Raw genomic sequence first — 12700 nt, forward strand, 5'->3', positions numbered from 1 at the left:
CTGCTGAATAATTAAAAACTGTAAAAAACTCTTAAAAACTTGGTGAAATGTGTTAAAAAATGTTAAAATGCTGACTCAACCAAGACACATTCTGTTCACTATACTGTCAGTGGAAGTTACACTACCATTGTGGGTGAAAAAGGTGTGTAAAATTTTGTTAATAAATAGTGCATGGGTCAATACCCTCTCAAGGCAGACACAGGTGTACACCACATTAAGACACGTGCCTATATCCACTAAAATATATTGTGTATGCTTGCTTTGATTGCCTCATGCTTATAAATCTAGCCATCCTCAACTTCAAAACACTACTTATGTTGATGTTGTCATTCAAACCTGGACACCTACCAGCATCTAACTTAAGTTGCCAAAGGAGCTCTTTGTATTCCAGTCTAGTCTCCCAGTCTCCTCCCCTATCATCTACCAGTATTTGTTCGAGAACAATGAATCTCAATTCCATTTCCAGGCATACAATGGAATGTTTATAGAAGGCATTCGAATCCTTCTTTCTAGAGACATCATAAAGGTGTTCGTAAATTCTCTTTCTCAAAGTTCTTTCCGTCTTACCTATGTAGAAACTATAACACTTGGTGCAGAAACCCAGATATACCACCCCTTTCGTGCCACAATTGGTATAACAATTTAATTGGAAATGAAATTTCCTTGATGGAATGTACAATGATCCTTTATTTATGATGGCTGTACACTGTTTACACATCCCACATTTGTATGTGCATCTCCTGGAACACTTGCTCATTGTTCTAGGTGGCTGCTTCCCCTCAAATAACTCTTTCATGTTGACGTCCCTACGTCTAATCAACTTAGGGTGCTCTGGAACTAACTTTTTTAATTCCTCGTGAACTGTCAAGACTGGCCAATAATTGGAAATCACTTCTTCAATTTGTTTTGAGTTGTTGGAAAAAGTGCAGATGTAATTATTATGGTGACTTATGTTTTCATGAAATAACTCCACAATATCAATAGTTACCATTAAGAGGTCGGGATGAAAAAAATTAATGGTAACTATTGATATTGTGGAGTTATTTCCCAGTATCCCTCACTCCACAGGTCTGGACTGGTTTAATGAAATTCTGGTCAAAGAGGCGGGTTTAAGTACAGGTGTCATAAACACACTGGTTGAATTTATGGAAATAATATTAGAGAATAATTTCATTTATTTCAATGGTGAAATATACAAACAGAAGAAGGGAGTGGCGATGGGTGCGCCATGCGCTTCCCTTTATGCCAACATAGTGTTACGCAGATGGGAACAAACCTTTATTTTTTCGACCAGATGGGTTGAATATATAAAACATGAGGCAATCAAAGCAAGCATACACAATATATTTTAGTGGATATAGGCAGGTGTCTTAATGTGGTGTACACCTGTGTCTGCCTTGAGAGGGTATTGACCCACGCACTATTTATTAACAAAATTTTACACACCTTTTTCACCCACAATGGTAGTGTAACTTCCACTGACAGTATAGTGAACAGAATGTGTCTTGGTTTAACACATTTCACCAAGTTTTTAAGAGTTTTTTACAGTTTTTAATTATTCAACAGTTTAACACAAGTAATTGTGAATCATTTTTAAGGTTTATTTTTAAAATTCAAACTTGCCATTATGTTGTTGCATTTTTAGAGTAATGGCAGCTTTAAGAATTAATAATGGTTTAAGTCACAAGGCTCAATTGTTAGCTCCATATAAGTGGATTTAATTATTGTGTATTTTATCTTGATAAAGCTTGGTATTGGACCAAGCGAAAGCGCTTGATGTAACTGTTGTTCGTTATCGTGTTCTATTAAATGTTTGAAACTACCCAGAGGTTCTGGTTCTTCTCTCTGTGGATTTTTTGGTTAATAGTAGCAGTAATGTCTTCCAAGCTACCCCTAGAAGACCCTTAAGCAAAAATGCCCTAAATGCCCAAAAATGCCCTAGCTTCAAAGGCTAAGCACAAATAACTATCCTTGTCCAGGTGGGAAGCCCCCAAGCAGTTGACACACTTAGAACTGGGTCTTGAGAGGGAAATCTCATGATTGCAAAGAGTACATTTCTTAAAACCCAAGCTTTGTTGGACATGGTGAAAGGAGAAAAACCCACACACCTTGAACAAAAAAGGGAGTTCCCCAAACACTGAGTACAAGATCAAAAGGATATTCTACAAAACACCAGAAAAACTCTCAGTAAATAACCTGACTGACACTATACCACTATGCAGAATTTTTTTTAAGCTGTTAAGGGGAAGTAAAGCCGGGAATGGGGGGGGGGGGGATACCACAGAAAGTAAAAAGAGTAAGCTAAGCTTTGGAGCTGAAGTGGGGGGTACGTAGCGGGTTCTGTTCTAGATTCTACTAAAAATTCCACCAAGAAAATAGTCACAAATCCCAGAAATAAAATGTGCACTTATCTGAAAAATCTGAAGAATCAAGCACTGAGCCAAGGACCACATCTAAAGCATTGAGGCAGCAAGGGCAGGAGCCAGAGCCGATCCGATAAGCCATCAGGTGAAGACAGACAGAACATACAACACTGGGTAGACTGCTTTCAAAACAATACAAGCACTTTACAGGGTTTATCTGTGGCAGAAGCTGGCTTGCCACATGGAGCTGGAGCATTCAGTACCAGAAACTATTACTGCATGATAAGACCCAAGGCATGCATAGGACAATAAACGAGAAGAAATCTGAAGTCCAATAGTTGGAATGAAGATTTCTTCCTTTTTTTTACTCCCAAGTGCATAGGAAAGAATAAAAAATATTCTGCAGAAAGAAATTTAAAAAAATTTACCCTAAAAAAATAATCTAGCAACCTTGCTCTTGCATCCAGAACAACTCACAGCAGGAACAAAATGGAGTCTTATGTATAAAAAGAGCACCGTGAAAGTGAGGCTACCAGCCTGGGAAAGGTCTGTATGCCAGTCTTAATGCCATCAGCATCAGTCCTATATGCTCCCCCAGTAGATCGATATCAGATCTCAGCTACCCACCCTAAGTGAAAAATGGTGAAACAGTACAGCTTTACAATTTACAATATGCTCACAGAGCGACTCTCTGGTGGCTTCTGAGAATACATTATTTTTACTTTAATTTACTGCTAATGTTTATTCTTCAAATATTTCTCTTTGGAGGAGAAATTTATAATGAACTTGGAAATGTTACACTCACTCATCTTAATCAATCAAGCAACACAAACACTATATAAATCAAGAAGAGTGCAAGGAGGAGCAACCAGCATTCATAAACAGAAGCTGGAGAAACACAGAAACTCCCCATTCAAGCACAGTAATAAAAATGGGAAACCATGGTAAATCACTCTGATGACCATAGTATAACAAAAGCATGTTTCTGATGACTGAGTGCTCACATTACAACTCGACTCTATGAAAGTAAGATTAAGAAAAGAAAACATTTTTAGACTATTTTTTTCTTAACCTTATCCACATGACAAGCACAATTAATGCTCTCCAAAATGCTCATGAAGCTATAACTTGTACAAGGGTTTCAGTCTTTCCTACTAGGAGTACATAATGCTGTCCAGTGATAATTAGGAATGCTATGAAAAAAAAGATTCAGAGGGTTAGCAAAATATAAATTAATTTCAAAACTATTATCATGGCACTCATTAATAAAAAAAATGGAAAGTCTCTGAACTTACGGAATATTAAATAGCAGCTCTTCATCATCATCACTCTCTACAAACTAAGAAGAAAAGCAAGTTGAGTGCACCAAACAAAACAGCACATACAACAGAAAGACTTACAATTAAATGGCAATCAATATCATCATAATGTGACAGTCATTCTGACAATTCATATTCCCACAGCAAATGCATCAGATTCCAATAAAGAATAAAAGTTGAGAAAATGAGACATGAAGAAAAAGAACTGTACTACATCAAGCTTGATTTTAAGCAGGCATTACTTCCCAGTTTCCATCAGCATTTGTTCTCTACTATTTCTGCCTAGTCATGCTGATGCCTCAGTTAAAATGGTGTTAAGTTCGCTACAATTTAATGCACTTGCAGAATTACACTTTGACTACTTCTGTATTTTAATTAAGTATGTATTTTATCTGAAATTATAGCATTTTCAGTTTCTACAACTGAATTTCATTCTTCCCCTGAATATTTTGTCCATTTTTCTTTAATTTATTAGCATTCTATTTACTTCCTTAAAACTCAAGCACAACTCATCTCAACTCCTCTGACTGGGACAGAGAAAAAAATATCTGATTTCTACCAAGTAGAAGCTATTCATGCTTTGTTGCACCACATGATCTAGTCTTCAAGAAGCATACTGGATCTGTGTGTGTGTGGGAGGGGATCACATGATGTTCTTCTTTGAGGAGGTTTTTGCTGTAGCCGATTCTCAGCTGGGGTGCCTTCTGTATGAAGTCTGCATGTCCTCCCTGTGTTCACTTGGGTTTCCTCTAGGTGCTCTGGTTTCCTCCCACATTCCAAAGACATGAAGTAGGTGGAGTGGCCAAAGATATGTGTGTGTGTGTGTGTGTGTGTGTGTGTGTGTGTGTGTGTGTAGTGTAAAAACTACTGCGTCAGTGCTAGCCAACTGGTGGTATATACTTTGTTTCTAGAAGACTGTCGCTGGTTACAACCTTAACCAACCCTATGTGCAAAATATGAGAAAAAGGGGTTGTGGATGGGTGAATGCAAAACAGACTCTGCTTCCCGTGACTACAGGCACTGCACAACATGGCCACTGTAAGAACTTTAAAAATGTGCCAAAGCAGGGAAAAAAGTCAAGCAACTGCCAGTTTGATATATGGATTAACTTCCAATCTCAACTTAAGGCTTTGAGAGTGGTAAACCAAAACAAGATCCTAAAGCCTAGAACAAGTATACTCTTCCAAGGCCAAATACCAAGATAAATGTTGTAACAGAGTTTACTGCAAGACTGAAACATGGGGCAAAAACAGCCTTCTTTTCAGTCTCCTCAGGAACTGGTCAAAAGTGGTTTCCATGCCCCTTGCTGAAGAGATGGCTCAGATATTCTTTTCTCTGCAAGTTATTCAAAAAAACTGAATAGTAGTCCTCAAGTAGCAGAAGAGCAGTGGCAGTTTTCTTCATAAATGGCCCAGGAATCTACCAAATACTTACAGCAGCCAAAAAGCTCTCTCTAGCAAGAAGTACTTGTCCCTGTAGAATTCCTTAGAATGTACTTCATTTAAAAAAAATACAATGGGCACCCTAGCATTCTAACCTACCAGAAAGGTTAAACATAGAAGACAAGGACATGATGAAAATTACCCTGCTTCAGGACAGAAGTTCATCTTCCAGACACGTCAGACAAGTTTCTTACTATAACAGCTTCTATTATGTCACCACATTTGTGTCCTAAATGCAAGAATCAACTAGGAAAAAAAAGGTAAAAGCAGATTTTCCATTCTTCCAACCCTACTCCCAAGAAAAGAATATAGGTGCAAGTCTTCAAGATCTGCCTGAAAACAAGTAGTCTCTAGACAAGGACTCAAGGTAAACAGAATCCACAGTTGTGCAGAATGCGCAGTCATGCAGAACTCAGAGCTATCTATCCAAATAATAAAACAGAATTGTGTCCTAAGTAGCCCAATACCAGAAGAAAGTACAGCTGTGTAAGTAAACTTACCATAACATAAGATGTCTAACAGATCACAGGGTTACAGTAGCCTAGGCTATTAGGGTTATATCCTGCCAAGGATATGATCGACCAACCAACCAGTTTTTCAAAGCTTAAGGGTACCTTCCACGCATCTTAACTGCCAGAAGTTTGAACAGAGCTCCATATAAAAGGCAGATAGAATTTTCTTACCCTAAGAAAGGAAACAATAGCACTGAGAAGAAAATGCAGGGAAAGTAAAAGTAATAGTAGCTATGTCCGCTAGGGTATATACATCCACACCCTAGCAATACATAACAAACCAAAGAAATGAAAGTACAGCCACTGCAACAATAATCTACTGTTATGGTAAGTTAACTTACACAACTGTACTATATTAAACATTAGCCCACTGTTGCAGTAGCCTAAGACATTAGGTTAAATTACCCATAGGTTAGAAACATGTAGAGAGGAGGAATTAGATTAGGAATCCAGAAGACCCTGGGGATTGGTCTTTGCATAGTCCACCCCTTTCCAGAAAGTCATACAAAACACCAAAAGCCCCAGTAGAATGGGCCGTAACCCTGCCTAAGAAGTGGCTTGTTATGGTGATAATAACAAAAAGAAACAGCAAGAGACAGCATTCTCACAATTTTCTGCTTTGGCATTAGTTATCATTTTCTATTGGTTTTATAGGATACAAACAACTGATCAGTTTTCCTGAAGAAGTTGAGTTCTAACCAAGTAGTTTCTGAGCTGCCTGTGGATATCTAGGTATGAAGAATTCTTTCTTCCCTGTTTTAGGTTCAGGAATGATGATGGGGAGATTAACAGATTAGGTCAAGGAAACCACTTCAGGCACAGACAAAGGATTTGTTTCCAAGGAAGCCTGTCCTTATGAAAACTAAGGTAGGACTGTCTTCTCATCAGAGACTGTAACTCAGATATCACTCTGGCATAAGTCAGACCGATAAGTAGTACAGTCATCCATGTTAAGAACCTCAAAATCAGCCTGATGAGCTGGTTCAAATGGAGGAGGAGGAGGATGTAGAGTTAGCTTTCAAGCACAAAGCTGGCATAAGAAGGAGAATCCACCTGTTTTCTAGGTGGACAAATATGTAAAACCCCCCTTTCAAAAACTGCTTTACTTCAGGACAGGAAGAAAGGGGGGGTCCAAATGCAGACAAGCAGAAATGGCAGACAGCTGAATCTTGACAGAAGCGTAAGAAAAGTCAGATGACAATAACTCGTACAAATAACCAAGAACCAGAACAACTGGGCCATAAAAGGGGTCCAGACACTTGGAATGGGACCAACTAGAAAATATTTTCCACTTACGTGTTTTCCTGGTAGAAGGGTTTTTCCAGCCTCCTTCAGTACCTGATGTACATCCTCAGAAAAAGAAAAAAACTGCCTAAGAAGTCTCAAAAGTCTATCATCCAGACAATTAACTGATGAGTTTTTTGGCTGAGGTGCATCAATTAACCCCTGTCTTATGAGAGTAAATCCAGTCTTTGAGAAAGTTTGTGGTAACTGTGCTTAGCCAGTTTCAAAATAAGGGAGAACCACTGTTGCATAAACCAAAAGGAAATCACCAGCACAATCTTTGGGGAATCCTTCTGGATCTTTAGAAGAATGCTGGACTGCAAGAGAACTGATCCACCCAACAGAAAAACCCATTCCTACATACCCCAGTACAGGGATATGAAAAAATAAAGGGTATTGATGCTCAGTCCAGACTAACCTGAGGTACCACTGGATTTTCCTCATGTAAAGCCTACTCAAAGGAATCATATGACTCATGGAAGCTACGTATCCAAAGATCCCAAGAAATTCATTGGCAGATACCACACTTTGATTGGAAAAACTCAGGAAGATCCTTATGGTACATCTCTACTTTATCTAAAGAAAGTAAAGCTCTTCCCAAGGCAAAGTCTAGCAAGCATCCCAGAAAATTATTCTATGTGAAGGGATGAGAGATGATTCTTTTAAATTCATAAGAAAGAGACTGAGCAGGAGTCTCTGAATACTTGCCAAGGCCCCTTGGCAACTGGAAAAAGAATCTACAAATATCAGACAATTATCCATCTATGGAAAACATGAATGCCTTGAACTCTGCAATAAACAATTATTGCAGCCAAACAATGTAAATACCCCTTAGGCAGCAGATAGTATAAAGGGCAAGGCATAAAACTGACAATGTTAGCTAGGTCAGAAATCTTAAGTAAAGTCTGAAATATTTGTCAATGGGAATGTGATGGCAGGCATCCTTTAAGTCAAGTTTTACCATGAAATGTAGTAAAAGGATAATATTTAACAAGAGTCTAAATAGCAGGAAGGCACAGGTTCTATCACATCCTGTAGTATGGTGAAGTAGAGTTTCCTTGTCTAGGGAAGAATTTGAAATCTCAGTCTTAACACCCTCTGGTAAAGTTTGAAAATGTAACCAAGAATATTTTCTCATGATGACCAGGATGCAACAGCTCTGGAGATAATGTCAGCAGCATCATAAAGGACACTTTAAAGAATGCTTGACTACTTGAAAAGTATATAAAATAGAGGTATTCAATGATTTCTTCATCTTAGAAGAGGGAAGGTTAACAATTACAACTTTTACTTCTTTTCTTTTCAGAATAAAAAAAGTAAATGTGAGCCAGTTAGTTCAAAATTCTGGCTGTTACAGTGGCAGAAGAATAAACTTTCTTTGCAAACTTGTCAAAAGCTTTACTATCCTAGTCACAGAGAATGAGATTAGCATTAACAATCTGTTTATCAGAATCAGTTTCTGAGAATACGGAAATCATTGCAGGGTCTGCTTTAGGGTACTAAAATGGATATTTGTGAGTGTGAGGTACCTTGTACAATCTATCAGACTTTTAGGGGCAGGAGGCTGACTGTCAGGTAAGCTGCAAGCTGTCAAGAAGATAAAACAGGAAGGACAGCTGCAGGCTGAGGAATATCCAAATGTACCAAATCATAATACTTTTGCTGGGAAATAGGACTTTCATATTGTTCCCATTGAAATATCTGTTTTAAAGTCTCAGAAAAAGGTCTCCTGGATGGAAATCTGAAGCAACACTTTCCTTAGAATCAGAATCTTCAGCTTTTGAAAACAACCCTGAAGCACAACATTCTCCCTTGAATCCCTGATTCCATGGCAGAAAACCAAAGTTAGAAAGAGAGGGAACTCTCACTTTGTCTACCAGAACAAAAAATTGTCAAATTAAAACAGAAATTAATTCCTTAACAAATCTTCCCTGTCCATTGTCATTGATGCAGGAGAAGCCATATATTTTTGTTTTCTTTTTCTGGGAGACTACCTGGAAAAAGATCAACTCAAGGCAGGCACACTATACTGGGGATCAGGCACCATTTCACGTCTGTGTGGTAGACCTTTACCTGCCCCTTCCCTTGAGACAAACAAAAGTGGTTCTCACTTGCTCAAGGACACCTGTACAGCCACAGAGAATACGATTAGCTCTCAGTCCTTAGCGACTATAGGTGCTACACTAGAAAGACCTGGAGAAAATGGTGAGCTGTCCAAGGAACCAAGTTCAGTCAGCAGCTGGGGAAGAGAAGGAGCCAGCCTGACACCTTAATGACTTTCATTTTCTTGTGGATGTGGAAGGAAGAACTGAGGATACCAGTAACTGCTCCATGGGTTTAGCTGGTAAAGAAAGAAGCCTTGACGACAGGTACAGGACCTGGACATTAAGCTGTTTATCTTTTCAGTGTGTCATTTTATTATAAACAATGTTTATCACAAACATTCACTTCTTGAGAAATAAAAGTTATGAAAATATAATTACAATCTTGGCTAATGTCACACAGGGGGCAGGGCTTGCCACAGCACATCTTGATGTGTCTTAATATAAACAATCACCAAATTTTGCACTACAGTTTATTAAAGTCTACGGGTTTTACATTGTCTGTTTGATAATGTGCTCATACTTTCCAGCATTTTTGTCACTGTTTTTAGATAGTATTCCAGATCACTGGAAGTGGGACAAGTGATGTGCTATTTGGCATTCAAATTATATGCTAATTAGATGTCCATATTTTGCATGGATGTAGCTACCTTTCTATAGCCTTTGTTCCCATTTTCAGTGTCTGCAGATTGAGAGGTATTTTCAAAATACATTTTTATGTACAGTAGCTACAAGACGTACTGCAATGCTTGCAGGTATTGGCATCATATTCACTGTGCCCGAAATGCCCAAATTTCAGTTTTCCTAGACTAGAGAGAGAAAAGAAGCGATGCCCCCCCCCCATTCAACAAGCAGGACTGATGAATGACAACGTATATTAACACGATAATGACACTGCATAAAAAAGGACCTCATAACCCTTGTTATACTGTTAAAGTCTGAGAATGCAGAGTGTTAATTAAGGATTTTAATGCTGAAGAACAATATTATACCATTTTAACTGAAAAGTTTCAAAAATGTATTGAAAAGCACTCAAAAAGGGTGGAACATAATGAAAAACAAACAGCATACGTTGTATTTAACTTAATACATGACTTCATAAGATCTCTCAGAAATATTTATAAAAGCAGTGAGCTAGTAACTGTCTAAAGTGATACCTATAGCACTTATCTCTACAAAGCTTACTTAACACAATTAAGCATGTGACTCACGGTTGTAGATGGTATCAACACAAAAATGATACATACATATTTTAATAGTATGAAGATGGTAGCTGGAGCAATCTGTGCATTTTTAAATTTGTGGCGTGTCAGGGGAAGGAAATAATGGAGAACACTGGACTGCAGCAGTGTGTTTGCATACTGCTTAGAACGTTACAGCATCAGCACACTTTGACAGCTGCTCACTGTTACTGTAACAGGCTAAACCTTATTACAAACAATATTTTACAAAAGGTTGTCAGAAAAAAACAGCAAACAAGCTAAAAACTCAGTAGCGATGTTAAGCTATCCTTCACTTGAAACACTGATATAAACATTTTTGTGGCTGTGTATTTCTACAGAACTATCTATATTTTGCCCAGTCCCTCATAAAATGTTTGATTTTCTGGTAAACCACAGAAAATGACAGTTAGTCAACGGCAGGCATCAAAACGTCCTAGCTCAGAAAATGTGTGTTGATTTCAAAGTCTGTTGTTGACTTAACATACGTGATTTTGCCTCCTATTTTTGTCCTTTTCCTCCTGAAATTTTTAGTTTTCTGGGAAATAACCAAAGCATACAGTCTGTATTGACAGAGTTTATACATTTTATGAACATTAAGTACCAATGTTCTATTAACTTTTTAATTGGATTAAAAAAAGATTCCCAAATGTTAAAACTGATGTTTGTAGTGACATAGGCAATACTAGCATCTTCATTCCTGAATGCAATTTATGCATGGTCCAGTGATCTCCATTATCACCAGAGGGCAATAACATTAGGTTGTGACCTTAAAGTGGAAATCTCTGTCCTACATCAGAAAATTTAATATGGCTCTTTGGATGCAATGTTACAACAGATTCCACTGATGATTATTCTGTGTCCATCATCCTGATTTCACCAGTATGTTACCACAGTGAATAAAGAATAAGCCACAAACACAGTTCCTTGCTGGCAGGGGTTGTAGCCAAAATCCTTATAACTTTACATCAACTTCAAGACTGCTGCCCAATCATCCCTTCCCCTCACACTATAGTCAGAAGTTTACTATTCTCCTGTGCTGCTACCTCACATGTTGCTCTTTCCATTGTACATACTCTAAATAAGGACTTAAAACGGAGCACATATGTTTAAATTATATTAGTAGCTTTTAAAAGGACAGCTAATATGACAGCATGCAACACCATAAAAATGTACTTGGTTCCTACATACCCTTTAAATTTCACTTTTGTGTTTGACACAAGGCATTTGATTTGGTATCACATCCCTCAAGTGGTATGATTTGGCAAAGCACTAGGATCCCTCCCCCCTTCATATTTAGCCATACCCCACACAGATTTAATGATTTCCATCGTAAAATCAGACGTATTAGAGTATATACTTTAAGAATTATTCGAATAATTGAACTAAACCTATACAAAGATTCCTTATTACTAACATTTAATATAATGTCTGAAGACCTTAATGCATCCATCCTCAACCCCTTTCTCCAATTTTGTACATGGGTCCGGGCGTCACTTCAACAGTGACAAACGTCTCGAGCCAAAGTAATCTTCTGCTTAAAAATAAATAGCACAGTCTTCTAACTCTGGTACGAATTTAAAGGCCACTGCTGGAAGAGGATAACAAGTATCTCGCGCTGGGCAAACGGTTGCCCCTTGAAAATTCTCACACATTTCATGGATTAGATGGTATATACCTAGCTACAACGTTTACTAGCTCTCCTCCCTGTCTAGCTGTTGTGTCCAGATCAGCTCATTAGCAAGTTACTCATGGACAGCAAAGGAAGGCAATACTGTTATATTACTCCTGCACTAAAATGTCACTACCTTGCTTTTATCCCCACGCTGCTCCCAAGGTTTAAACACTAACCGGCCCGCCCCCTCGTGGCTCTCGTTCAGACATTGCAGTCGTTCCAAATGTATCTTCTTATAAAGACCAAACTCAAATCCGCGATCTGGACTATCTTTCTCCGCTTCACATTCACAAGGACCCATACCATGACCATCACCATGACCGTGTCTATCAGCCATACTGTCAATCTCCAGTACCCAAACTGCAAACTAACTGCGTCGACTATACTTCACTAAAACTACAGTGAAAGACAGCAACTCTTCTCACGTGACGTGACAAGATATTGTTTACCGCTAAGCAGTTTGTGGATTTGACCAAAAACAGCCAATTGGATTTTACGAAACGAAGTCGTCAGAGCGAACAGGAAGTAAAATATCAAACGACGACACGTTTAAAGCAATCTGATTGGAGACCAGATTGGTCATATGTGTGGAAGGGCATGCTTTTTCATGTCAATTAAGAAGCGGTTGGTTCTGTACCTGTCAAGTGTACCTGAAACGCACTTCATTTGGGATCTTAAAAAAGTCATGTATGTTCCACGAAGTTCCACATTGAATGGGTCTGTCACACATTCAGTTTTAAATATTTTTAAGTGAAATCCTATGGTAAATAGAAATTAATTGTA

At 38.3% G+C, this 12700-nt stretch overlaps 1 protein-coding gene across 1 annotated transcript in view; it reads right to left on the minus strand.

Moving 5' to 3' along the window:
- The window catches only part of PITHD1 (PITH domain containing 1), a 491261-nt gene extending 478913 nt beyond the window's left edge, over positions 1-12348 (minus strand). Inside the window, exons 1-2 of the mRNA XM_044060068.1 lie at positions 12051-12348; positions 3659-3702 (exon numbers count right to left, since the gene is read on the minus strand). Coding sequence (XP_043916003.1) covers positions 3659-3702; positions 12051-12254 — 248 coding nt within the window. The 5' untranslated portion in view covers positions 12255-12348. The remainder of the gene's footprint in view (positions 1-3658; positions 3703-12050) is intronic.
- Positions 12349-12700: the final 352 nt, after the last annotated feature.

This window comes from Protopterus annectens, chromosome 1.part2 (assembly GCF_019279795.1).
Source record: "Protopterus annectens isolate FY-2018-M chromosome 1.part2, PAN1.0, whole genome shotgun sequence".
In the NCBI taxonomy this organism is placed as follows: Eukaryota; Metazoa; Chordata; order Ceratodontiformes; family Protopteridae; genus Protopterus; species Protopterus annectens.